Source organism: Balearica regulorum, chromosome 21, assembly GCF_011004875.1.
Source record: "Balearica regulorum gibbericeps isolate bBalReg1 chromosome 21, bBalReg1.pri, whole genome shotgun sequence".
NCBI lineage: Eukaryota > Metazoa > Chordata > Aves > Gruiformes > Gruidae > Balearica > Balearica regulorum.
This window is the reverse complement of record NC_046204.1, coordinates 2,831,244-2,859,211: the sequence shown is the minus strand read 5'-3', so window position 1 is coordinate 2,859,211 and position 27,968 is coordinate 2,831,244. Positions and strand designations below refer to the sequence as shown.

Below are 27,968 nucleotides of genomic sequence, written 5' to 3'. Positions count from 1 at the left end.
GGGAGACTCAAGTGTGCGTTTGGGAAGAAACATGAACATTTAAAGAAAAAGGACACCTGCATGACTGCCGCTGTCCTGCTTCCAAACCGTGAAGCGGCTCTAGGCCACATTCCACGCGTGACGCCATTCCAGGCTGCAGGGTGTTACCTGTGGGCACCTTTCCATCTTTTTCCCTCTACTTCCCTCTCCTAACGGCTCTCACGTCGTCTCTCACGTTACGAGCGAGGTGATTACGCGCAGGTTCGTCAGTGACGCACACCTCTCCAGCGAGCATAAGCACAGCGGTTTATTTTATCCCAGCGCTCCCCTTAGCAACGCCACCGCACTCCCGTTGCTAGGGAGGAGCGCCTCCGCCCTACTTTGTCCTTCTCCGCTCTCCGTCCCCACCCCAACGGTCCCGCCCATTCACCTACTCCACACCCAATCGAATTCCACCCGCTGCCCGGGCCCGCCTCGTCGTTCCGTCAATCAGAAGACGTATCCTGCGCCGCGTGACAGAGGTGAGGCGTCTCGCGGGTGACGCGCTTCGTGCGACCGCTGCCCGGCCCAATGGGAGGCCGTCCCCACTGCCTTCGCGCACGCGCGCGGGGAGCGGCGCGTCCTCCGCGTGAGCGCGTGCTGCCGGCGGCGTCATGTCGTGGCTCTTCGGGCTGAATCGCGGCGCGACCCCCGCGGGCGGCGGGGACGCGGCTCCGGGCGGGGCCGGACTCTCCCTCCCGCCAGTCCCGGGCGGCGGCGGCGGCGGCGGCACGGCGGGGGGGGGCGGTGGTACCGGGGACCGCCAACAGCCCAAGGACAAATGGAGCAACTTCGACCCCACGGGCCTGGAGCGGGCGGCCAAGGCGGCGCGGGAGCTGGACGCGTCCCGTGCGTGAGGGGCCGGGGCCCGGGAGGGGGGTCGGTGCCTCGCGTCCTGTCAGGTCCCGCCTTGTGCGGAGCGTGTGTGCCCGCCGGGCCGGGCCGGGCCGGGGCAGCCTCGGGCTCTCGCAGTGCTCGCCCGGGGCCGCTGCTCCTTGCCAGGGACCCGGCGGCCTGTAGGGCCCCGAGGTCGGCCCTCCGGGTCATTGGTTTCCTCTGAGCGCCTCCTGCGGGGCCTGCGAAGGGAGAGGAAGGTCCTGGAGCACCTTTCTCAGCAGGGTGAACCTGTTGACTTCACAGGTGTGAAGTGTGTGAGGAGATTTCCGAGGGAGGGCTGAACGTACGGCTTCAGAGCCGTGCGCTAGACAGTCTCAGCGCCAGGCTGCATTGAATAGACTGAGCGTTTTCTTACTTGAGAAAAGACCTTTGTACTGCTGATAACCTCTTCCCACTGTCCTTTCAGGCCATGCGAAAGATGCCCTTAGTCTTGCCCAGATGCAAGAGCAGACCTTGCAGCTGGAACAGCAAACAAAACTTAAGGTACGTTGAACAGCCAGCCTGTCTTGGGCAACTGCCAGGTTTGTGGGGGCTGTGAGTCAAAGTCTCATTTTCTAGACATCTGCAGAGGGTACTAAGTTGGTTTTTTTGTTGTGCTTCAGCAAATCATAGGTTTTTGCCTCTAAAAAAAAAATAATTCTGGAAGGTGAAGCGCAAGCTGATTTGGTCTATTCTTGGATGTATTTTATGGCTTTGTTTAAAACTTGCATGTCCTGAGTGATCTTGTAAATGCTGGAATATCACCACCATTTTTAAGGAACGACAGGGGGTTTCTGCAGAGAACTGTAAAGTTTTCTGGTTATATTTTAGCTTTCTTGTGTCGTTGGTGAGCTTTGCAGGGTATCGCTCTGGTTATAGATGGATTTCTTGGCACGTAATTGTCACTAGTATTTTTCTATAGGATGACATATTGAGCTTGTTTGTGATGGTTATCTCTTTATCTCAATAGGAGTATGAAGCTGCCATAGAACAACTGAAGAATGAGCAGATACGGGTACAAGCAGAAGAGAGACGGAAAACACTCAGTGAAGAAACTAAACAACATCAAGCCGTAAGGGAATGAGGGGGAAGCCAAGTGGTGGGAGACCTTGTTTGTGTCCTTTATGGAAAAGGCAACAATGCATTAATTGCCCCTTTTAGGGGGCGGGGGGAAGGGGGTCATGGGCAGCAATAGATATGAGGCAGTTCACAGACAGCCCGTCTTCTACCCTGGCTTTGTAATGTTGAACTTGATTTATAGGTGCATGCAGCTTGGTCGTCTTGAACTTTTCTTACCAAATTCTTGACCATCCAAAGGGACCAGTAGTAGCAGTTGTTCTTATTGTGTGCCCTTTGAAAGTTTCCTAAAGGAACTTTCAGGGAAGTGTTGTTGAACACGCTGAGATACGCTTTTTTGTGTCTAGCAGCTGATGGAATTAAAAGGTTGAAGACTACTGGCTTATCAAGTATATGTGTTAGCCTGGACAGTGAAATGTCTCTTAAGTTATTTGGATTTCAGTCTTAAGTAGCCTGCAGCCCTGTTTCTTCCAAGTTTGATCTTTTAGATAGGGAAAAAATACCCTAAGAGGAGAAGTGATGCAAATCTGAAAGTTACCGGAGGCTGCGTTGTGAGCAACGTTGGTGCCTTCTGGTACGTTTTAGCATGAGTTACTGAAGTGGCAATAATACTGAAATCAGGGAAATACTAGCTAGCTTTTATGCTAATAGCTCACATGTGGTGACATTGTACTTTGAGAGCACAGGAAATCAGGGGATTGATCAATTCTAATTGATAACCTATCTTGGGTAGACAGCTAAAACTGCTCATTTGGCACATGTTGCTTTTTATTCTGTCAGAGTTTGGACTTTGAACGGGGCTGGCTCAGGAAGCAGGCTTCACAGTCTGCTCTGTTCATGAGTTAGCTCTTGAACTCTTGCAGTTCACAGGGCATCATTTGAAGTCAAAGCAAACTTGCTCATGATTTACTTTGAAGTGCCATGCTGTACAGTTGTTGAGGAGATAACTTGCAAGCTGTTCTGCTGTCTGTGTATTTGGAATAGAGAAGAATATCATCCCTTGTACAGAGTCCTCTTTGCTGATGGATATGGACCCTCTGAACGCTTTCAGTTGAGTGTAGATGACACGGGTTTATTTGCTAGTTGCAGTGGAAAATCAATGAGATAACTTAATGAGGAACAAGAAAATTAATCAGAAACATAGCTCATCTGACAGGTAGCATATCTTGACAGTTCTATTGCTTGCAATCACCAGTCCAGGTAATGTGTTTTAGAACATGAAAATCATGCTTTTCCTAGTAAAGTAAGTCTCCTTTTCTGGTCCAAAGAACACTTGATCGTTGTTTTTATATCTGTGATACCTTAAAATGAAGTCAGACTATATAGATTTCTCAGCATAGAGGAGTTTTTGGTGCTGGCTGAAGATATTTTGCCCCAAACTTTGCCCTGTTCATATTCAAACCTGAGATTATTTTCTGTTTTGTTTTGTTTTTGGTTTGGTTTTTTTTCCAAACCTCATTGCCCTCAGGACTAGGGTCTCACTCTTAAATGCCTAATCTTTATATTCTGAATACTCCTTTTTTTTTTTTTTTTTCTTGAAGCGAGCCCAATACCAGGACAAATTGGCAAGGCAGCGCTATGATGAACAGATGCGACAGCAGGTATGATAGCTTCCTTCTGTAACCCACCTGGGAACTGTGTCGTAGCTTTCTTAGGTCAAAGTGGTGATCTGGAACTGTGCCCTATCCTGTTGGCCAGGTGGCTGATGCTAGCCACGGTTGCTCTCATCTGTACTATTTGCTTGGCATCAACAGTGCTGGCCAGGCAAATCAAAGGTGAGGAATTAGGACAAAGCAGCTAGGAGCGTGGGATTAAGAGTATGAATCTGGGAGATGGGGAGAGGAAGAATGCACTTCAACCTAAGTACAAGCTTCTTGAAGACATTTGTAGTGCTTAAGCTTACACAAATACCTACTTGACAGAGTCCTTACAACTTTAATGCATCTTCTGTTGTCATGTCTGCCTGTAGCAACTTGTTAATGAAGAGAATCTGAGGAAGCAGGAAGAATCTGTACAGAAGCAGGAAGCCATGAGGCGTGGTAAGCTAGTAATTTTTCTTTAGCTAGCAAGAGAATGGGTAGGCAGATGAGTTATCTGTACTGACCTTTGACTCCCTGTCCGTATTGGTTGATGCTCCCATTAAACTGATGTGTTAATGTCATATGGGCAAGTAATGGGTGAATCCTAGTAGTACTTCAACTACCAATTGCTTCCAAGATTAGTTTTAGAAGTGGCTATACTCCTAAACATCTGCCCTGTGGTACTTGGATTTCCCAATGAACTGTCAGCATCTCCTGAAATTCTGATTTTTATACTGAGACAATCTAAAATAGAACCAGTTTTCAGGAGGGAAGAGAAACAAAATAGCTCCTGGGAGGAACGGTTGAATCTGTGTCACCTAGTCTCCGTTCACTGTTTCCTGTAGAAAATAAAAGCTCAGTAATGACGTTTTAGTCTGAATCTTGCTTAGTTTCTTTTCGTTGTGGAATTACCAGAATCACTGAGTTTGCAGAACTCCAGTGGGACTCCACTAGGGCCCAAGTCTTAGAAACGTAAGGCAATTTGTGTGTGACCAAAAGGGACTGGAAAGCTGGTTTGCTCTGCGCACAGAGGTGGACTGCTATCTTGTCTGCTCCTTGCTACCATCTAGTGTGCTTTCAGTGTTTGCCGGTATCTTTGAGGGAAGAAGTGTAGCAACCGTGTAACAGAGCTCAATGGTGAAACCCTGTAGGAGAAGGTGATTTTATTCTTGTGGTATCCACCTACTCAGAGGCACCAAGGTATGAATGTCAAGGTAGCCTGTCCAGCATTCAGGCATCAAGATGAGTATCAATTATCAAATAGCTGGGTGGTCCAGTGACACAGAAGATAGAGGGTGCTGGCTGTGAAGTCCTCATCTCATCTCCTGGGTTATTCTTAGGTTTCTCATTCATCCTCCATTCACGTCAATCTTAGTGTGTCTGTCACAATTCTGAGTGTCTGAAAGAAGAGAGCTTCCAAAATCCTGTTCGGGACAGCATTTTACAGGCAACTCAGTTTTGCTTCTCTTCCTTAGAAGCAGTGTATGTTATACTGTGTGTAGTTACTTGCCCGGGGTTGACCTTCGTTGTCTGTAATGCGTCACACTTCCTCTCTGAAATGATGTTGATGAGCAGCAGCAGTGCCTAGCACTGCGGGGTTTTCCCTCCCTGCTGCTTTATCCTTTATTGTCTAGCTCATCTCTGACTAAAGTTTGCCCTGATCAATTTTTGTGGTAATGAACTTCCAGAACTGAGGGATGATTATTGTCTTGCACTGTGCCATCTGGAGAAGGCCACCTATTTGGTATGTGATCTCTCTGAGCAGAGAGGGAAAATTCCTTGGCTGTTTTCTGTAATATTGTACTGGTTGGCTGCCTTTTGGGGGAGGGTGGGAGGGTATTAAGATCTTGAAGTCTGCTGCTATGCAACCACACACCGCTGTTGTGATGCCAGGATGAAGCAATGCATCTCTTTCACTTGCCTGCTCCCTGGGATTAAGCCAGCCCAAAAGATTGTCCTCTTCTCTCTTTTTTTTTCCAAAGCTACTGTAGAGCGAGAGATGGAGCTGCGGCATAAGAATGAAATGCTGCGTGTTGAGGCAGAAGCGAGAGCCCGTGCCAAGGCTGAGCGGGAGAACGCAGACATCATTCGGGAGCAGATCCGCTTAAAAGCTGCTGAACATCGCCAAACAGTGTTAGAGTCCCTCAAGTATGTGCAAGCCAGGAGAAGGGCATGGGTTGCCTTGCTGCTTTTGCAGATTTCTCTTATGTAGGACACCTTGCTGTTTATTCCTCTAAGCAATCTCAGAAGTTAGTTTGTACACTTTTGTACTCTGACCAACAGGAATTGTATTAAAGAAAACCCTCTCTTTCACTTGTCTTGCTACATTGGGATCTGAATGTGAACCAAAGAGACTATTTATAGATTTGTGAATTTTATACAATTTTTCTACCAGATTGCTTCAAGCCTTCCTCACTAAGATTGAGATTCAGTTACTCTGAAAACTCTCTGAGTTCTTTCAGTTTCTGAACAGATGCCATAAAGGTATAAAATAGTCTATCTCCAAATTACATTTAGATTTGTAATGTGTTAATTTTAAGTCCTTTGAGATTTTTGAATAAAAAAAGCTTTGGAATTAAATACCTTTTATTACAGTTCAGCACCAATAATGTATTAAAGAAAGTGATATCATCTTAATGCCAAATGCTTTTCTGGATTTAATCCCGGATCAGGTGTAGACATCAGATGATTATAAATGTATTTGCCATGCTTGTTCATGTTTCGGTTCCCAGGTGAGCCCTCAGTTAGCTTTGGCTGGTTCTGAAGAAGATCATTATAAAGTTGTCTTGTAAGTTGTTTCAATTCAGTCTTTGATATCCCTTTCTCTTCTGCTTGCTTTGCTGTTTGCTTACCATAGGACAGCTGGGATGCTCTTCGGGGAAGGATTCCGTGCTTTTGTAACAGACTGGGATAAAGTTACAGCCACGGTAAGACTGTGACATGTATTGATAACTTCCAGAAAAGTCTGTCTGTAAATGTCTGGTAAACTAACTCCTTGCTCTGATATGTTTATAAACTGCAAACCATGGTGGGAATTTGCTGCTCACTTAGTGCTCTCTGCAGTCCTCATTTAAGGAGATACTGTGCTTCAGATTTTCATTCAAATTAATTCTCGTCTTCTCTGTGTAGATAATTCATTTCTCATTGGTCACATAAGAGTCTGGCTCTGATCAATAGTGTATAATTGTCTCATCTTTAGAGGCACCATCACCTTTACAAACGTGTTGCCTGAAAGTTTGCCAGCTATTAAAAGTAATAGATGCAGTTTCCATGAAAAAAGTAGATGAATCTTTTTCACAGATTATTTTGTGGGGCTTTTTTTCCCCAGAATGTTCTAGAATTTGCTGTCTCGTGTGTGTGTAGGGGAGTAGGGGTTTTATCTAATAGCCAATTAGAGATAACTGCAGATTTTTTCTTTGAGATCTTGAATACAGTTTTTGTTAGAATGGGGTCTGAGCCTACAAGTTTTCATTCAGCTTTGTAATGATTGATGTTCATTGTATTTTCATGATGCATGAATGTCTATAAATGTTTATAGGTGAACAGAGCATTAGGAAACGTTTAATGCTGCTGTTACAGGACTTCTTTGCCAGTGGTGGGTTTTGGGAACAAAGATCTAATCTCCACTTCCCGCCACCCCCAATGTCTTTTGTATGTTTGCAGTTAACCTACAAACTAGAAATGTCTTTTTAGGATATTAGGGAAAGTATATTGGAGATATGTGAGAGCTGATCTGATGGACACAGAAGGGATTTGTTCCCTCTAAACCAGTGGTCTCAAAATTTTTTTGATTGTGTACCCCTAACAGTAAAATATTTGAGAACACTCTCCCACAAAATAGTAAGAGATGCATCGTGAAAGTTTAGTTTGCTTTGTGCTTTATATATTAAGGTACATGATTTGAAGGCCACAGAGGAATCCTTCAGTATTCCTGTTTTGCATGCATTCTGTTTCTGAGCTGCAATTTCTTCCCACCAAGTTAGCTGCCAAGAACTTGCCTGCTATTCTCATCCTGCGTGAATAGCAGACTGTCAGCACTCTGTGATCAGAGAATCTGAGGGTACAATTTTGATCTATAAAGGAGCACTCCTAGTCTCTGGAACTTCCAGACCTTGCAGGACATGATCTAAAACTCACTTTGCTGCTTATCTCACAACTTTAAATCTAATTTTGATGTAGCCTAGAGAGTACTTGGAGAACTGTTGTGTGTGCTAAATAAATTGATTAAAACCCAGCATCTTTTTGCAGGACAAAAGAGTGTGGCAGTGGCTTTTTATGGACATAGAGTTGTTTCTCAGTCCACTACTTACAACAAAACATTACAGTGAAAATATATTTTTAGTAGTATGGCTTGTTAAAATGAACATTTTGCTTTAAGTCAGTCACCACCATCTGCTCCACCCTCCGGTTTTATACACACAGGCTGATACAAAAGGAACTTTGAGTGCACTGGGGAGAACAAGACATGCTTTTAGTGGATCCTTTTGTAATCTGTAGGCTGTACCTGGAATGCCTGCAGTATTCAGAGCCTTTTGCAGATTAGTGCTTGGTGCTTTTAGCTGCATATTATCTTGACCCAGATACCAGTTACCTGCATTATGGTCATTTTTGCTTCTGACAAGCTCTTGTCTTGTGAATTTGGGACGTTTAGCTTGAAAAAAAAAATCACATATTTTTGGAAACGAGATAACACAGCTGGAAGTCATATATTCTGTTGCTTTGAAAAATGACTATAAGGTAAGAATTAGCCAGTTATTTTAGGGTTCCTCTAATTTAGACCTGGATTTTCAGCTCTTCCTGCCTACTGTAAGGGCTGCTCTTTTCCTACCTCTTCCCATCCATGCAACCCAAAGGTTCTGTTCAAAGTTTTTTGGGTTTATTGATGGTTTTTTTTAGTGGAATTAGCTTTGCTTATCAGTCAGATTGATTCCTTTGCTAGATACTTCATGATAAACAGATAGGCGCTGTAATCAGACTGATTTGTGGAGTTAGCGTAGTAATTGGGTTCTTCTGTGAATGTGATTTGAGTAATTTTCCTGTTCTGATAGATAGCTGTCAGTCTAAAAGCTGTATTTCTCTGTATCTTTTAACGTGCACATCAGTGAAGTCCAAAAGTCTGAAAAGCTTATCTCTGCCTGGATGGATCTGAGGTATCAACCTGTGACTCTGCTTAGTACTGAATGCTGCTAAAGCAGGTGGTGTAAGAGTGCATGAGATCATTTGTCATGGTACCTTGTTTTTAGAGGGAGGCTGCTGAAAAGGTGGAGTCTCTTTCGTGTTCTAAAATCCCTGTAAACTGACATGAATCAGGTGTGGAGGTTGTCATATTCTTTGCATCTTAAAACTTGCAGTTCTGAACCATTCATGTTTCCATCCAAAGCAAAGGTGATGTCGCACATTTAAGCAGAGAGAAACTGAACAGATGGTGTCTCATGGTTTATTGAACAATGCCATCCTTGTTATCCTTGAGGCTTTTGACCTTGTTTTGTACTTGCAGTAAAAGTCTGCTTGCTTTAAAAGCAATTGCTGCAGCTTGCTCTTTTGTCTATCTGGGCTTGCTCTGATAGGAATTATTGGCATCTAGCTGTAAGCTGAACACAACTGATTACTTGCACTCAGAACTGTGTGGAACAGTTGGCCTCTTCCCAAACACCTCAGTTTAAAAGTAATACCCCTCGTTCTCTTGTATTTTCAGGTGAATAGAACTTTTGGTAAATCAACTGATTTGTTTGCATATGTACAAACAGATGGAACTGGAGGCTTGTGTTTGTGCACCTTAAGTAAAGTTTTATAAAAAAATTTATAAAAGTTATCAGTGCTATCAGTTTCTGAGAATTAAGGAAACAGTCCTATACGTGCTAAAGATTTCTGTAAAGTCTTGCCTTTAAATCCTGTCCTGAAATGTTATTCTTGGCAACCTCCTGGAGTGTCTTTAGCATTGTCAGCACAGCTCCTTGTCTATTCTGACAGCTAGCTATGGTGGAAGAAGCTGCCTGCGGGGCTCTTGATTTCGTATGAGCCAATGTAGTACTGAACCAAGCAGTAGCTGTAAACCACAGAGAAGTCTGGAGTCTTTCTGCTTCACTGACAAATTGATGGGGATGTCTTGTGTTCTGCAGTTTGTGAAAGAACAGTCTAATGCAGTGATAGTAATTCCCGTGGTGGTTTTGCCTCTGAAGCTCCTCTCGAGTACCTGTTTTCCTGTTGTGTTGGGTCTGGCATGACTGTTCACTTTCAGCAGGTGTACTCTAACTAATCTTTTTTGTTCCCTATTGTGTACTGCCTTGGTGGCAGTCACAATTCAGATTTTTTTTCTTGGCATCTTTAATTCAGCATACATTTTCTTGTGTGGTGAGGTGTAGTCTGGCAGACAGCACCTGGTTGATATGGGCTTATTCTTAACTGCATGCACAGAATACCTGAAAAAAAGTCCCCAAACCACACCACTTTCCCAATGTGCTTTTGTTCATAACACTGGAAGCTAAAGCTTCAGCATTATGGGAGATACTGTTTTCTCTTAGGATGCTTATACCTTCAGTTTGTAGCAAAGCCTGGTAGATATTTGTCTTAAAACATACTCTACTTAAAGGTCTGAAAAGCCACACGCATTTTGAGCAGAGAGTACATACTTCTGGATACATGACATATATGCATTACTTTTCCTTCCTCTGCCTTTCACACTGCAAGATGCAAGAGCACTAAATGGCCCATGGATAGGGAGTGTGAGCGCCTGACTGTCTGAACAGGGATAAAGCATCTTACCAAAAATAAACCCCTGTTGGTCAGCATTTGTCCTAAATCTTAATTCCCCACTGCAGGGCATGCCACACACAATAGCATTGCCTTGCCGAGTGTTTTCCCTAATCCTTCCCTCTTTCCTTTGCAGGTGGCAGGCCTAACCCTGTTGGCAGTGGGTGTTTACTCTGCCAAGAATGCCACGGCAGTAGCAGGGCGATACCTAGAAGCACGTTTGGGCAAACCTTCCCTGGTGAGAGAAACCTCGCGCATTACTGTACTGGAGGCACTGAAGCATCCTATCAAGGTAAAGTTTAGCTTTGCTTTTGTGTTGCACTCAGTCATGAGAATGCAAAACTGCTTTTGTGTCCTTGGACCTGTGAATAAATGTGCTATAAGGAGTTAGCATAGGTGGGCTGAGCTCACTGTCATTTTATATGACCTCTTCTTCAGGTGAGTTGTCAAAACTGTGCTTAATTTCTACATCTCAGTAATTGAATTCGTCCTCTCTAGGTTGGTAAGCGTCTTACCAGCAAGGCCCAGGATGCCCTTGAAGGAGTTGTTCTTAGTGTGAGTACTCTATTTTGCTGTCTTGGTCTGTGAAGGATGACTTTGGAATCTAAATAAGAAAGGCTGTTTCCTTACACTCACTTCAAAAGCTGTAATTCCAGTAATTCTGGAGACATGGCACCCTTGGGGCACTGAGACCGTAAATAAGCTCCTATGTTCAGTGTGACATGCATTAAGTACTCTATTAACCTTTTTTTCCTCTGTGCAAAGCAGTTGGAAGTCTTAGTTCAGTTCCTGCCCTGCTGCAGTTTTTCCTCTGTAGTCAGCCTGTTAATATATAGAGTTCCACTTGTCTCATCTAATCTGTTAAAGATTACTGAACCTAGATCTCTTTGTACGCCAAAAAGCCAAAGAAGCATTATACATTTGCCCATCTTGTGACTGGTTCTTAACTTGCTAATTAGGGCTGCTTCTGTATATTTGCTTCTGAATTTTATTCCTGGATATTAGGCAAATTTAAGTACTTTCTGAGGCTGCTGAGAGAAAGTACTCCTGCAGAAACAGCTTTCTCCCAGTATCTCTACAAATGGAGGGATAAGTATGAACGTGAATGTTTGACTTATATGAAAGAATTGATACTGCAAAGAGTTGCTTACGTTTTGACGTATCCCTCCCAGGGCATCCAATAGGAAGTGAATATTTAGGTGTTATCAGTTCTTCTAGTACTTACTGCACTGCTTCCTGCACTGCTGCTTTTTCTTATAAAAAGAATTGTAGCCAAGTGGACGGAACCTTGAGTAAATCCTGATATAGAAGGGGAGATGACCCTGGTCTGAAGTAATAAGCAGCCAAAGTTAGAGTTTAAAAGCTTGAGATTGTAGGAGTGCTGCCTACTTGCTGGTGCTGATCTGTGAAGCTGATAGATGCAAGTCCCTTGGTACTTTCTGTTCCTTAAGTTTAACCCTTTTCTTGCAGCCACAGTTAGAAGCACGTGTGAGAGACATTGCTATAGCAACAAGAAATACAAAAAAGAACAAAAGCCTGTACAGGAATATTCTTATGTACGGTCCCCCTGGCACTGGAAAGACGCTCTTTGCCAAGGTAAAACCCTGCCAAGATTCTGACAACCTGCATGTTGCAGGGTGCTCAGAAAACTTCATGGTCTAAGCACTCTCTGTAGTCTGACATCTATTGCTGTAGTATCACATAAACTTTGTGTTCTTGTGTCTCTGTTGGGAAGGCAGGAAAGGACACCCAGCCTGCTTCGACTCTAAATTAGTACAATGACTTGGATTCTTGTGCTAAGCGTAGGCAGCAGAGCCCTTCCATCTGGAAAAGGCACTTGACAACTGTGACTTGTGAAATTGCAACACCGGCCTGCTGTCTCATTTCCACCTCTCTTAATTTTATGTACTTGTCTAAATAGGGTCTTTCCTGCTGTCGCTTACTAATCCCAGAGCAAAAAAGAGATAGGTATGGCTTCACTGTGCGTATGCGCTACCAGGGTGGTTTTGCATGGATTCGAGTCAGGGTTTGACCCTAGCAAAAAATCATAGAGGTTATTTTTGGTTTTACCTGCAGACTTAAGGGAGATATTTCCAGCATGCCCAGGAGCTTCAGCAAAACCCTTCGCTTACTAGTCACCAGACCAATAAATTGGGGCAGGCTTTAAAGCACAAAGGGAAAATTCTGTTATTTTGTCTGAATATTCATTGGGTTCACTGACTATTTAATTCCAGGCTTTTAATTTTTTTTTAAATGAATAAAATTTAATTTGAGTTGTATTAGTTAAGCATCTAGTAGAGAACAGAATCCTGTTCTGCTGCACAGAAGTTATAAACTAGACCATGACAAAAACAGTGGAAGAAATAAACAATACACAAGTTAAAGATGAAGGTCTAAGCACCTGCGGCAGTGCCTTCTAGCATTAAAATTTTTGTGCGTTGCCGTAAGACTAATCTTCCATCTTTCATTCCCATTCAGATCAATGCTAAAAGCTGCCCCATAGTGACTAAAGAAGTATTCTCTAAGAGCGTATGTACTCTCTACAAATAATCATGCTGATAGGACTAAACTACTTTTATTTCCCTCCTCATCTTCTGTGGACTTGTAATGAAAGAGAGTGCTTAACTCACTACTTTTTGCTTCCTTCCAGAAATTAGCTGTGCATTCAGGCATGGATTATGCCATCATGACGGGTGGCGATGTTGCCCCCATGGGGCGGGAAGGAGTTACTGCCATGCATAAACTCTTTGACTGGGCAAACACCAGTAGGAGAGGGTAAGTAGAGGTTCCTCTGGATCCTGAATTTGGTTTCTTGCTTAAAGAAACATGCTGCAATGATGTAGTTCAGGCCCTTAATCTGTTACTTATTGAATGATACTCTTGCACAGATGAGGTAACACTGACCAGGCATAGCATCTCTTAAAGTTTTCCTAGAATGGGTGAATTCTTGCTGCTTGGTAATATTTGAAAGGCTGAAAGCTTTTGCTCTTCTGCTCCCTCAAACCCTTCTTGTTTACTTCAGATTTTCCAGCTCAGTCATAGCTTGACTCTTTGCTGATCTCACCAGGCAGGTGGAGAGAGATTGCCCACTTGAAGGCTGGGACACATGTCTTTCAGAGTGATCAGTTTTTTGACAGTAATTAGAAGACTCAGCAGAGGTGCAAACCAGGTGTTTACACTCTCTAGATATTATGTTCCCTGTTGCAATTGTTCAGATTTTAGACTATGATAGTGTTTGGATCTGGCATCTTGTTTACTTTTGTGTCTCAAGCAGTAGTAGTGAAATACAAGAAATAAGAGGCTAAAGGCATTGTTGTCAGCTAGGTGTAAAAGTCACAAACTGCTGTGCTTGTTCAGTCATCTTTAAAAGCAAACTTTTCTCTGCAGAAAAGCATTCCTGTTGAGGCTAGACCTTGACTCCCTGATTTTGTAAGAGTATGTAGTTAATTTTTTCTTACTAGTGTAGATGGATTTTTTTGCAGTCCAGAGGTAGCTAAAAAGTTGCTTTTCCAGCCAGGATATTAAAATTCAATAGACAACTTGCAGTGGGTGTCAGTTTGGGTTTTTGGTGCTGTTTTGATTGCAGATCTTCTGTAAATGTGGCTAACCAGTGATTTATGTGTTCTCTGATTGCTGTAGATGGACATTATCTGCAGTGTCTGTTTTAATCCTTGTTGCATTCATCATCTAAATGTTTCTATTTCCTCTTTAAAAACAAAACAAACCAACAAACAAACAAAAACCACCAAAAACTTGCAGAGTAAATGTCCTGAGGATTTAAACTCTTTAGCTCCTCAGGATAGGAGAAGCTTATAGAGGGAAAGGTGTAGGAAGTTAAGTGAGCTTAGAAAAGGAAGCTGGAAGAGATGTGAGGATACTCAATTGGATGAAGACTGCTGGATGCTTCCACTAAAGAGTTCTTTCACAGCGCTGCCTGGGTCCGAGTTTATTCTCTGTCCTGATTAAAAACTTCTGTGCATTTGAACTTCATACACTTAAGATAGTCATCTTATGAAAGTCGTGATCAAAGCTTATATGTCTCCATATAGATTAATATTCTAACCTCCAGTAACATTCAGGTATTTAAGCAGATTTTATTCTGGATATCCAACAATATTAGCTGTTAGTACTGTGTTGCCTTTATTAGTTGAAAGCTGTTGTGATAAAAGACACTTCTCTGCAGAGACTGTAGCTGAGAATATTTTCAGAAAAACTGGAGTTGAGTAAAAGATGTTAATAGGCCCTGAAATCCCTTGAAAGAAAGCTGGTTTTGAAGCTAGGCAAGAAGGTAATACAAGCTGTGACAGCTTTATGAGCAACTTGGTTCTGTTATTGATAAACATCTTTATACGCTCTGTCTCTGGGGAAGAGCACTACCCTTGGGTTATAAGTGAATTTATTTTTGTGAATTATTCATTGACTTTATTAATTCACTTCTCCACAGGTAGGAAAACCATTACATTATTGCTAGTGTGGTTTGGAAAGGAAAAACCCAACAAAATAGCAAAGCAAGGTGCAGGGGAGTACTCTGGTTTCAGGTTTTCAGAATAGTATAAGGAATAAAAATGGCAGGAAGATGCCATTGTCATCAAGATTCTTGTATGCTTGCTTACCTGTCTTGTACCCTTGCACGCATTTCTCTAAATAGGAGGGCATGCTAAAATAAGCACTCTTGCATATACTTGGGGAGCCAGGTCCAAATTTCAAAGATCTACTCCAACTTGGCAATAACATACCAGCGCTGCTACATACAAGCCCATTGCCAAACCATGCCCATGAAAAGTCCCATCTGTATTTAAAAATCTGGAGAAGGTTAAGGTCGCGTGCCCTAGAATTGCTTCTGTTCAGTCTGCTTCTGAACAGCAAGAAACAAAACTCCAGAGGCCTGGAGTCAAATTTATGGCCTAAGGTATCTTAAGCCAATGCATCTTTCCTAACTGTTGGGATGGGCCAAGCGCATGCAGTGGAAATGTTGCTGTAGCTTAGCTGAGAATTGAATTTGCTTGTGTAATCCTTTGAGCTTACACGTGGTCACAGTTATGGGTGCCTGGTGGTGGGACAGGAGAATCCTTGAGCCATTTGAGCCTCACTTACCTGTCTCCTGTTACTGTGTAGTGCTTTCCTTTTACAGCCTCTTGCTGTTTGTGGACGAAGCGGATGCATTTCTGCGGAAGAGGGCAACAGTAAGTACTTTCTGTGGGTCTGTTATCTATGTATGCTGTAGTTAGCCAGCCAACAGCCTTCTTGTTTAACCTGATTAGATAGCTTCAACAGGCAAAAGATTAAAACTGGCAGGTGCCTTACCTCTTGCCTAATTAAGTGATGCAGAGACAAGAAATTAGTGTCTTGCAGCTGAATGAATGAGCATCTCAAGACTGACTTGAGAATTCCTCCCTGCAAAAGATGGGCGACATCATCTTTTTGGAGGTTTTGCAGGTGACTGGGTAGTAGGAAAGAAAGAGGCGTATCTTGAAAACAAGATAAGATTGTTCACGCTGCAGAGCTGGTACCCTGCAGGGTTTGGTTTTGTCCCAACAGATATTTATCTTGGGAGGTTTTCATATCAGAACTGCTTTTCCCTATGTTAACAAAGCTACACTAGCATCTTCCCCCATACAAATGATTTACATTTTCAAAGTAAGTCAGCATATTGTACGTTGAATCTGGATGTGCTATTTGAACCCAAATGGTCTATTTAAAAGAGCTATCCCCAGAAGATTACTTTGAATGTGTAAGTGAAATCTTTGCTATGGCTTCTTTAAGTATTTTATTGGACTTCCCAACTCAAATAGTGGTCAGTAGGGCGAACCACCTGGGCCATTGGTTAGAGCCTTGGGTTTGAAATCACAAGAATCACTGAATGACTGTGGGTAAATATTTAATCTCTCTCCTGGAAGCTTTTAATTTGTAACCTTTTGTCTGGGTATATAAATTGATCCTTTTTTCCAAAGTATTACAGTGCTTTGGATTCTGCTGTAATGCAAATACTTGACAATAATAGAAATAATTTTGTCAATAATGCTGCTTAAAGCTGTGACCTGTCTTAGGTCCCCAAGCAGTTGATCTTCCTTTGCTTTTCATCTTTGCAGGAGAAAATCAGTGAAGATCTCAGAGCAACTTTAAATGCATTCCTGCACAGAACAGGGCAGCACAGCAACAAGTAAGTATCCAGTTTCAGCCCTTATAGCAGTTGAAAGTCTGTAGAGGGTCTGTGATGTGCAAATCAAAGTTGGAAACGCATGATCTGTGCTACGAAGGACTTGGAAAAAATCTACGTAGAATATCCCTTTTTCAGTTTATATACTGAATGTAGGTTGCTCCTCCTTTATCTTTTCCTGGGACCTGGAAATTAGAACTCGGAAGGGCTGTACACAGGGTAGAGATCAGTGCTTGTAAAAAGGGTGTTTGTTTGGCCCACACTAGCAGATGTGCAAAAGGGCTCTTGAACTGCCTTTCAGGACAACATTTCCCCTCCATATGGTACGTGGTGGTGAGCAGTTCCCTTTCATATGTCATCGGTACTGTGTCTGGCTCCCTTCCAGCACTGCAGGGAAATTCTTTCCTGAAACAGGGGTGGTATTTGAACATCTTGATTGTCTTAATGAGTACATTCTTTTTCTTGATCAGTTACTGTTGTGTAAACAAGAACAGTATTTGGCCCGTGAAAATCAATATCACAAGAGAGAATGCAGGTTGATAGTGGCTGGATGTTTCATAATCTCTTCAAAAATGCTTCAGCTGGTGCCTGTTTGAGCTGCTGTTCCTCTCCAGTGCTTCAGTGGCCTCTTTCCATGCTGTGCATATGTGTGCAGTGGGGGTGGATTTGAAACTTTGAGGCAGATGAGTTTAAATCTGACCCCATTTCTTTTGCATAAGCTGTCTGCTCAGTATGTCTGTGTGCAACGTTGCACATAAATGTAGGAATCCCAGAGCTGTTTCCTTCATGGCTGCTAATAGATTTGCTAAATAGGGCTGACTTGACAGAAGTGTGCACGGGTGTGAATTTCATTGCCAATCCTTCCATGCTCACTGTGTCACATGAATGTTCACTTACTGCAGAGCACTGCTTAGTTTAACAAGAGCCATTTCCTGGCTCTCATAAGAGGCAACCTTTCCTCGACCTTTTTCAAATAATCTTTGATTATTTTTTTTTTTTTGTATGCGTGAACTTTACTTGCTTGTTAAACTTCACTTTCAAGGTGAAAACTGTAGATACTCCAAGCTCCTAGGTGATCACTAGAAATGTATTTTGCCTCGTGCCTGCAAAGATGATAAAGATGTTTAGGTAGAACTGCAGAACTTTTAAGAATAATAGTTTGTATGTTTTAGGTTTAAATAGTTCCCCCTTTTTCTTGGAAATGGTCCTTCTCTGACTTGTAATGACTAATTGCTGTGGATCTAGCAAAGTTATGTTTTTGAGATTTATAATTGCACTGCAAGCCAGTGACTGGCAGGGGGTGGTAAGGAGACGGTTCTTTCCCCTGATGTTAAATTGCCTTAGCAGAGCTCTGGGTGTGCTTGTGTGGCGGTGGGTGCTATGCCTCCACTCAAAACACTTCGCTGTCATTTTGCCAGATGTTGATTTCAACCCTAATTTAAACTGTGAGCCATTCTAGGAGACTGAACATGTCCTTGTGATTCATGCGCTGCTTTTTACTTCTGAACAGCCTTATTGCTGCTTTGGGCAATGAGGAGTCCTGTATCCATGAATGGGAGTTCACTTGAATAAGTCTAATAGCGCGTGTAAATCTAGCTGTTTTGGTGAGACCCTGAGGAGTACTGTTACTTTACCAGTGAATTGTCACCAACATAACTAAGTATTAAGTACTGTGAATTGCTGGCTTAAACTTCCCAAAGAACTTTCTGCATCTTATTGCTGGATAGCTGACTGTGCCTGCATCTCTTGCTCATTTGTACTGTTTTCACAATAGAAATGAGCAAGGCCTGAATAGCAGGTTGCGTGTCAATCCTTTATCCAAGCTGTGTTTCTGCAGGGGTTTGAGGGAAGTTCTTGTTGGTAGAAAAGGGTTTCATGCCTGTGTGGTTCTTGGGTTGGCGAAGTTATTGTCAGAAATGACAGCAAAGAACACAGCCCCCTGTAGACTAGGATTTAAATAGCCTGCAAGAATGTCAATATTCCAATAGCTGTGGTTAAAAGCCCATTTCAAATTATAATGCACTATTAAGCTGGTAACATCAATTAAAGCAGAATTGGCATGGGGAAGAAGCATCATTACAGATCAAAAGAAAAGGCTTTTGGCTTCAAAATGCAGGAGGAGAGAGCAGGACCTGGAAGCTGGCACATCTGTGCCATGGAGCAAAGCTCAGTAAAACAAACCACTTTTGTTTTATGGTATTCATTGTGAATGCCCCTTTCTGCACACGTTAGACTTGGTAGCAGGAACATGTTGTCAGACTTGCCTGAAAGTAAGTCAGCTTTTATCAGCTGCTGAAGGATGAGCTTCACACACACAGACCCAGCAGTGGTACGCTCCCTTATTTCTTGGCCAGGATGAGTCCATTCACTGCTCTGCACCTCGCTGAGCTGGCTAAGGTTTCAGTAATGCTGTTGGCTTTCAGTTTGGCAGCCATCCATACCTTCAGAGCAGGACTAAGGCAGCCCCTCATGATTCTAGGGTGCTGTGCAGTTAGCAGCTTGAAGTCAGTTCCCAAACTGGGATTTAAACTGGAGATACATACATGCCAGAAAACATCTCTCTGTGTTGTCCAGCCTTGTTCCAAGGTTTCAGATTTAGAGGTCTCTGGGAGGCTGCACTCTTGCTAAATATTTGTGATATTCCTAACTTGAGGGAGATTATAGGTGAAGTGATAAATGAGGTTTCTATGGCAAGGACAGACTGGGGAAGGCTGATGTTGGAAGGCCAAGTACCGAGTTAAACATATTTCAGTTCTAAGTAGCTTAAACTGCACTGCATTTTAGTGTGTCCCTTGAGATGCTATTTCTAAGGAATCTTCAGACTTGTCAGGTGATGAAATGTCTTTGATACTGACCATGACAGTTCCCAATGTTCAGACTGGTTCATTGATTTTTATTGTTGTGGGTTTTTCAGTCTTTCCTCTCTTGTTTCATACTTGCAGGTTTATGCTTGTTTTAGCAAGCAACCAGCCTGAGCAATTTGATTGGGCTATCAATGACCGAATAGATGAAATGGTGAACTTTGATCTGCCCCAGCTAGAAGAACGGGAGCGTCTTGTGAGAATGTATTTTGATAGACATGTCTTGAAGCCAGCCACAGAGGGTAAACAGTGAGTATCTGTGCAGAACTCTCCCACCCTATAGGATTCTCTTTTTTTTGTCTTTTCTTCATCTCCTTTTCTGTGTATTCTGTTACACTATCTATAAAACCACTTTAAACAAGTAGTGCAGAGAAGAGTTGGAGAGATGCCTCTTGCTATCCTGTTACAGGGTGAGGTGCCATCCTAGAATTTCATGCCGTGCTTTGTTGTGCCCTTAAAATTTAGACCACCAGTTGCTGCACTGGAGTCAGTAATGCAAGTAGGAACACTGTTGGAACTCCTCATGTCCAAGCACTTGTCTTTGCTTGACCTAACAGAGACAAATCAGACCAAGTGACTCATTTCCTTGTGTGCTGTGCAGTCTTGCACTTTTTTGGTCTTAATCCAGGTACACACGTTTCTTTGTGCCACAAAATCGGGCTTTCTGGGCCCAGGAGAACAACTTCTGTACTTAGGCTGGATCTTTCTACAGAGATTGATCCGATCTGATCTTTGATTTCACTGTAAGTGTTGCTCTTTACAAAGCCTACCTCTGACTCCCTCACCCTCCTGTCCTGTCGTGTGACTAATATATGTCCTGACATGTAAACTAATCCCTGTTCTTCCGCTTTTCAGGCGTTTGAAGCTGGCCCAGTTTGACTATGGGAAAAAGTGCTCTGAGATTGCCAGGTTGACAGAGGGCATGTCTGGCCGAGAGATCTCTCAGCTTGCTGTGGCATGGCAGGTAGGTAGGGCTTTTATCACTAGGCTTCTTGGTTCGTTTTCCCTTTCTGGAAGGCTTGAGTGTTTGATGGTGGACTCTCAGATCTTGTCTCGCTTTGGAAGTTTCATTATGTCTCTATGGTAGTACGGTAGCTCTAGGGTGGATGTCCGAATGTCAGTATAATTCCTCATCTCATAAATAGGAACAGTTTTTATAATCACTAATGGGAAATCCCTGACTGAATTTAAGTAAAGCAAGTGATTTAAGAATGGGTTTGGGCAAATCATGCTGGCCATAACTAATGTTCCAGCCCAAGAAGCTCAGTAGAGGATGCCTAATGTTGTGGCCCATAGGTATGTTAGTTTTCCAGCTAACTGGAAAATGGAGCTGAAAAGACTGGGTACTTCTATATGCATGGAATCTATATAGAAATAAGAAATGCAATCACTTTGAGTGCAATTGTTCACATGGTCAACAACCTTAAGCACTCTTTTTTTATTTTTTTTTTAATCAGGCTTTCACCCTGCTTTGTCACAGCTTCCAGTTTCTTACTGGATTGTGTATTTTTATAAACTAACTCACTAATATCAATTTAAGGAATATGCTCCAAATTGTATGTCATGTAACTTACTAATGTCAGCTTCCTTTCGGGTGTAGTAAAAAAACCTATTTTATTATTTATTTAGTTAGTTTAGCAGTTCACAAATGTTTTATAAAGTTTGTCCATTTCATTCCTCCTATTACTGCTTGTCCATCCTTTAAGGTACAGAAAGTATTTATCCTTTCTAATACATTAACTGCAGTAGTCATGAGCTGAGGTCCAAAGCAGCCATTTGAGTGCTGTTGGTCCCTATTTTATTGTTTGTATGTTAGCGTACAGCTGGATAACTTCATGATGTGAATTTTGTATCACTGAAACATATTTCAGAATGTGTGCTGTCATCTGAAAATGTATATAAAGCTTTATTTTCAATTCATTTCTGTTCTCTAGCTGCCTGAAAACATACCAGATCAGTATTGTTACCAGCTCAGTCAAGAAGTTTAGCAAGACGCTTGACAAGTACTTGAGAGTTGGAGAGAGGTAGTGCATCATGATGGCTTTTAGGTGGACTGCCATGGTGTCCAATTAGTATGTGTCCAGACACCATTCTGGCAAGCTGACAGCTTGAAGACCAGACTCTGGGGCCATTCTGCCTTTTGCAGTAGATTGTGGCTTTACTTTTTCCAAGTACAGCTATTCTTTTTGTGGGCTTCTGACTTTGAAACCCAGGATAAAGCCCTAGGGTGTTTCTCTTAAACTGAGTGATGGTGATGTGGGAGAGAAAGCAGACCACTAAATGTCATAGAATTTCTTTATTTCTCTTCATTTAGGAGAGAACCCCCTTACCCATGTATGTGAAAGGCTTTGCTGCCAGGCATTTCCTGTAATAAAAAAATTGTGATAAATGATCGTTGTTTTTTATCAGCTTTGCTTTTTATCACCCCTGATTTCCTAGCTTGTCATTACTCCCTGGGAATGACCTCAGCTTTTATCATTTATCCTTTAAGTGATCTTGAAGGAAAGGAAGGGTGGAGGAGGTGACTAATTCCTTAGTGTTGTTGCCCCAGTCACTTTTTAAAATGTACCTCATAGCTCCAGAACTATTGCACTTAAGTAGCTGTGGTTAAAAGCCTCTCTGTAAGCAGGTGTTTTAAGTGCTCTTAACCAAAGTTGATCTCTGGAATGGTATCAGTATTTTGGGGCCTGGGTCGGTGCTAACAGGTAGCTCATTATGGGTAGCTTTGTAGCTGATACAGTGCTCTCTCCTATCAGGGAAGGATTAAGGCTGCAGTTTGACAAGTGTTTCTGGCAGTGTTAGTCCTGCCTCGTATTCCTGCCTTTCTGCTATCCTTTCCATTGTGCTGTTTCACCCCTTTGTGTGTCTGTACTATGAACTGGGTCAGGGAGCTGATCAGAACTAAAAATAGCTTGGCGAGACAAGTTAGCTGCATAGCTACGCTGTTGTCCTGGCACATCTGAGGGTGTGGATCAGGTTAGGTAGGGACTACGTGAACCAACATAACTGGCTCAAGAAAATGTTTTTCAGACTTTCCTCAGCTGAATGCAACAGCTGTAAGGTGGTTATATATTACAGATAGGACTGTTAACTCTTAAACTGTTGATCTTTTAAACTCCTGTATCACTAACTTTTGATTCAAGATGCTGCATGCCAAAGATGGCTGATGTGGAAAATAACCTGATGCAAGCAGCACCTTATGAACGCACACTTGAATTTTAATCAGTTTTCAAAGCTGGTACATAGTGCTACAATTTTGTCCGCCTTGGATGTGGGGAGCTATAAGGAAGCTACAAAAGGGCTTAACTTGAGCATTTAGGGAGCCTCTTCCATGATTCTAAGGTGAACGTCTGGACTTCTCACTCAGTTCCCTACTTGTAGTTGCTCCACCCAAAGCATTATGTCAAGTTAACAACACAGGCAGGAAGAATTTGAGATGATGTACAAGTTGAGAAGATGAAGGGCAGGAAGAGCCAAAAAAGGGAAAAACAAGGTATCGTTCTTAACAGTTCTGTTTCTGATCTTAGTAACACCTCAGGGAGCTGGTAAACAGCAGATGTCGTGAGCCTAGTGCTCTTTAGAAGTCCTCAAAGCAGACTTTAAACAACTATGTCTCGAGACATTTAAGCTTCCAACATTTTTCTAGATAGGCTCATCACAACAGCTGCTGAAATGCAGTATGCCTAAGGTCTTTGTTTAATAAATAAATTCAATTGACCTATTCTGAGGAAGATTACAGCACAGAGCCCTCGTGAAAACTGCTGGTTGTGAATGCTGGAGAAAGAGCTGGATGGGAACGTTTTGTTTGCCTTTTGTTTTCAGCTATTTTGCGTTGTGTCCTGGTGTGACTTGGAGCTAATCCTCCAAGTGTAGGCTTAATTGCAACGTGCCTGTCACTTAATTCACCTCAGCTTTGTATATATATTTTTCTTAATTAGTTTATTCCTCCAACAGTCATTTGCAGTGTTGCTGTCTGCATGCATTATACCTCTGTAGACATGTCTTACAACAAAACCTCAACCAGTGTCTGGACAGCAGAGATGAATGTAGAGAGACCAGAATGGCAGGCTTAATCTATAGTGTCTGTCCTACTATCTCAAGCTGACTGAAGCCTTGTTGCTTGCAATTCTAGTCCTAACCTCTATGTGATGAAACCTAATCAAATCATCCATGGAGCACAGTTAGTGCTAGGAAAGGCAGTGAGGAATCTGCATTGCTGCTACTGCTTCCATTCCGGAATCTGCAGAAGTGCTGGAGGAAATGGGCAGGGACTTGATGGAGTTTTGAGATGCTAGGATCCTTATCAGCTCTTCTTAGCTTGCCTGGGGTCATCCCTCATGGCCAGAACTGAACCCGAGATGGTTCAGGGAAAAGTGAAGTTCTGAAGTAGTAGTAGTAGGAGAAAACAATATAGCTACCGGCTCTTACCCAGAGTGACCTAGAACAGCAGCATACGGCCCCTCTGCTGTCCCGTGGCCTCGCAGCCATTTCCCATGAAGATACTTTTGGAGTGTTCTGTCAATATTGCTTTTGACAAAAACATCTCAGTTAAAGCCTGAGCAGTAACTGCAGCTTTCATAGGCTTGATTCTGCTATAAGCTGGGTTTAAAATTGATTGGCTGTCATTTATGTCAAGTTGTAGTTCACTCTTGTTTCAGCCTGGCTCAGTTTATCCTGAATTTACCAAACAGAAACAATAAGATGCAGAAAAGCAGAGGGTATAACCTCTAGCAATGGGAAAAATATTGCTATCTGGCATAGTTAATAGTCTGCATGCTAGAAATCCATTTTAATCTCTTCTGCAGAAGACTGAGAATTCCCTTTTGTTCTTGTGCTTTTCCATTCCCCATATCTAATCCTTTATGAATATAGCATGGATTAGATGCATGTACACACTTAAAAATTCCCTTCAGATCTGTTTATAGTAATGTGCAGACTTTCTAGTTCTGTGCCCTGTACTTAAACCCATTGATATGCTTTAGATAAAATGTTAAAAAAGCAACCTTTCACTATTCCAAGCCATAATCTCTGGAAAATTGTCTTGGCAACACTTCAAGAGAATTCCTGGGAGTTTTATGTCCCAGTGTTAATGATAGAGGTGAGCTTCCTGTCATTTCCTTGCCTTTTGTACTACTGACATGAATCCCTTTTTGCTCCCTGAACCTTGTTTATATTTAAAAAATTTAAAAAAAAAAGAAAACAAAAACATCTGCCTGACCGAGTTATGGGAAGCATTTAATGTTTCTATAGTGGTCTGAGCTGAAGGATATTATAAGTAAATGGGGGGGGGGGGGGAGGGTGTGTACACACTTGTGTGTTTTGGGGGGGGGGGGGGGGGGGGGTTTGAGCAGGTTTTTTTTATTATAAATGTGATCCAAAGGATGCTGATTAGTTTGCCCAAGTTAAAATAAAGCATGGTTCTTAGCTGAAATGAAACATTAGGTCATCTAGGCTGGACTTGTCATCTGTGCTCCATCCCTCTACTTCCCCCCCAGATACTTTATTTTCAGATTATATCATTACTGGATTTGAGTTATAAAACATGAATAGTTGCAATGGAGAAAATGGGTTAAAATTTATCCATGCAGAAGGCAGAGGTATGAATATAAATGAGGCACAGTACCATTTTTGTGTGTGTGCAAGCTACTCCCAGAAGGGACAGCTGCTTCTCCCATTTGCTTTCTTGACAGCTAGGGCCTGAGGCTTTCTATAAATAGAAAGTCATTGAGAAAATCAACAGAGCGTGAACTGCACAGCTTTGCAGGAGTTTCCACAGTTGAATTTATGGTCTATGCAGAGGCAGGGAGGAAGGGAAGACATCCTCTCTGTTCTGTGGAGGCATATAACATACATTCCAGGAAAGCACTTACTCCATTTTAAAACACCAGATCCTCCTGGCTGGAGGGCTGCATTGACAAAAGGGTGCCAGCTTCTTTTAGCTTTAAGTGCCCAGTCATGTCCTGGGAAAGAAAAAAAAAATTAAAAGGGGGTGGGTGGGTTATGGGGTGGATTATGGGGATGAGTCAGAGAGGATACTTCAACTGAACAGAACCTTTCCACCATGCCCCTCTGACAGTGCTGAGAGAAGACAAGGCATGTTGTGATACATGTATTAAACATTTGCGGCAGGAGGCAGGTTCTGGAAACAGCGCTCTTCTGCTGTTTGTGGGAAGTAACACAAGTAACTTCTTGTGTTCAGGATGCCTCCTGCTCTGTTCTTGAATACAGAGTGCCTTTATGCAAGTGAATTCTCTATTTGCAAACCTATTTCTCTGCACTCCTTGCCTGTGGCCGGTGTTTGCTCCTAACTTGAAGTATGAGCATTAGCCTAACTTGTCATTTCTGCCTTAAGGAAGGATTACAGAGGTTTTGCACAGGGAAGGATCTGTTTTGATGTTTCTTGCAGTAAAAACCAGCGCCTGCCAGCTCTGTGGTTAATGTGATTTGTGCAGTGAGACCTCTAACCAGTTCCCAAAAAAGAACTGCCAAGTAAGGGGCTGGAAAGCAGACTAGAGGAGGCTGAAAACCAACTTGGGTCACCTTTTGATCATTTCTTGAAATAACTATTCCTCCTGCAGCGAGGTAGCAGTAATCTAATAGGCAGGTATAACCTGCTGTACTGGGCTAGGTAGCACTGTGGTGATACTAGGAGTGCAACAGCTTAATCTGGGGTTTGTCTTCTCTCCCATCTACGTCACTGGACAGTGGGTGCATAAAATGGTCACACTAAATTCTTTTTGTGGTGCTTTTGCAGTAAGCGTCGTTGCTTGGTATAATTGATGTTTTGCACTGTTAATGATTTATGGAGCCTGTATGTAACACCTTAGAAGCACACTTCAACCTGTCATGAAAGCCAAAGTTTATATTCCTAACTGTGATCCTGGGGAACGCCCTGAAGGCAGAAGGATCATTATGTGACAATCCGTGATGTGATAGCTCTGTGGAAGGAGAGAGATGTGGACAGAAGTTCCAGGCTATTTGGGGCAGGCAGCATGGATGTGAGAAGCTGGAGGGGGTCCCACCCTGAGGGGGTCCCTGTCAAGCTCCCTCGCTGGCGTAGCTGTACAAGGAACCACAGTACAGGAGCACTTGCATAGGGAATAACCAGATTTAGAAATCTGTAGCTTGGAGTTGCTTTGTTACCTTGGAGATGGGTGCAGCTAACAGCATAAGCATCCTTCCCTTCCTTGGAGGCTATGGCTGCTTGTGTTGTCATCTGCAAAATGTCCATCCGTGGAGTCCTAGCTGTCCTGCACCTTTGGACAAAAGTGACAATCCTTTTGCTGCAGCTGAAGGGAAATGGCACACAGTCCTGTTTCCCCTAAGCCGCCGCTGGAAATCTTGTGGGCTGTTTGGCAAGGATGTCAGTAGTTTTCGAACCTTTCTGCAAGGATCTATGATCAAATTTGTACTGCCTCTTGAAGCAGCAAGAGGACCAAGTGTTAATTTACCAAACAGAATTGGAGAGACAGGAGTTGGGGTGTGAATGGTAGGGGGAGAAAAGGGAAGGTCCCACGGGCAGATGAGTATGGTGTGGGAGCTGCCACAGCACAGAAGTGATGCAGGGGAGATTCCTAGCAGAAAGCACGAGGAAAGCAAGATTAGGGCATGTCAGATACCATTTTAGAGGTGCCACATTGCCCATATTCATCCTAGCACTGATGTTAGTTCTCCTGTGTAAGCGTTTAAAACACTTTGTGTTGTCTTGGGTGGAGTAATTCAATCACCATATGCACCTATTACTCTTTACCTTATTGGCTTCATATGTGCAGCGCTTTTAAAGCAGGGGAGGAAATGTAAACAAGCCAAGTATGACTGCAGCCTGACCATACTGGCTATGTTCAGCATTATGAACCTGCAGCCTTGTCTCTTCCAAATGCTAAGATCTTGCCTCCCAGGCAATCCAAAGGCAGGTAGGCAGAGGTGCTTGTTAGTAGCTCAGAGACAGAGACTTCTGTGTAGCTGTGAATGTTTCTCTGTGCTTGGGCAGTTGATGTGTTTCAGTCCCTGGTACAGCTGCATCAAGGAAAACCTTTCCGATGGTGATATGCCAGATGGCTCTGGGTACCACCACTGACTTAGAACAAGACTGGGTGTTGTGCTAGGTAGTGTGGGGGCAAACCTGCATGGAGAAAAAAAAACAAAAGAGAGGGACCAGTCTCAGATCTTCACTGATCCTGGGAATTGCCATCACTAACTTATGTCTCTCCTGCCTTTGCCTCTCCAGGCTGCAGCTTACGCGTCAGAGGACGGTGTCCTTACAGAGGCCATGATCGATGCCCGGGTAGCTGATGCTGTGCAGCAACATAAACAGAAGATGGAGTGGCTGAAAACAGAGGGTGCTGAAGCAAGCAAAGGGGCTGGCAGAAACCTGCTCCTGCCTTTCCCCAAAGGAACACCAGTGTGAGAAGTCTGCAGGCTTCAGACCAGCATGTGTGGGGAAGTGGGCAGGGTAGAACGCTGGGAGGGTCTTTTGGGCAATGTTTGATGGAATCATGTGTTGAGAGAAATGTGTCCATTGGTGCAAGGGAGGGGGTACTGCCTCAGTCTGCCTTTGATTTCATGTTTTTAGAGTGCACCAGAAAAAATTGGTTTAAGGCAGAAGCAACTGTATTAAAGGACCCCCTTGCTGAAACACCATTGACTGTG

At 43.0% G+C, this 27,968-nt stretch overlaps 1 protein-coding gene across 1 annotated transcript; it reads left to right on the top strand.

Moving 5' to 3' along the window:
• The first annotated feature begins 573 nt into the window (after positions 1-573).
• LOC104633167 (ATPase family AAA domain containing 3A) lies at positions 574-27,954 on the top strand. Its single transcript, XM_075773011.1, has 16 exons — positions 574-867; positions 1,322-1,398; positions 1,865-1,966; positions 3,513-3,572; positions 3,941-4,010; positions 5,534-5,699; positions 6,409-6,478; positions 10,438-10,593; positions 10,800-10,856; positions 11,772-11,897; positions 12,952-13,076; positions 15,433-15,484; positions 16,391-16,461; positions 19,401-19,568; positions 20,175-20,283; positions 27,547-27,954. The coding sequence occupies exons 1-16, from the start codon at positions 633-635 to the stop codon at positions 27,724-27,726; spliced, it is 1,824 nt and encodes a 607-aa protein (XP_075629126.1). The 5' UTR covers positions 574-632; the 3' UTR covers positions 27,727-27,954.
• Positions 27,955-27,968: the final 14 nt, after the last annotated feature.

Coding starts and splice junctions, on each gene's coding strand:
- LOC104633167 (XM_075773011.1), top strand. CDS start 633: ATGTCGTGGCTCTTCGGGCTGAATCGCGGCGCGACCCCCGCGGGCGGC. Junction 1,399..1,864: donor AACAGCAAACAAAACTTAAG/GTACGTTGAACA, acceptor TTATCTCAATAG/GAGTATGAAGCTGCCATAGA. Junction 11,898..12,951: donor GAAAGACGCTCTTTGCCAAG/GTAAAACCCTGC, acceptor GCTTCCTTCCAG/AAATTAGCTGTGCATTCAGG.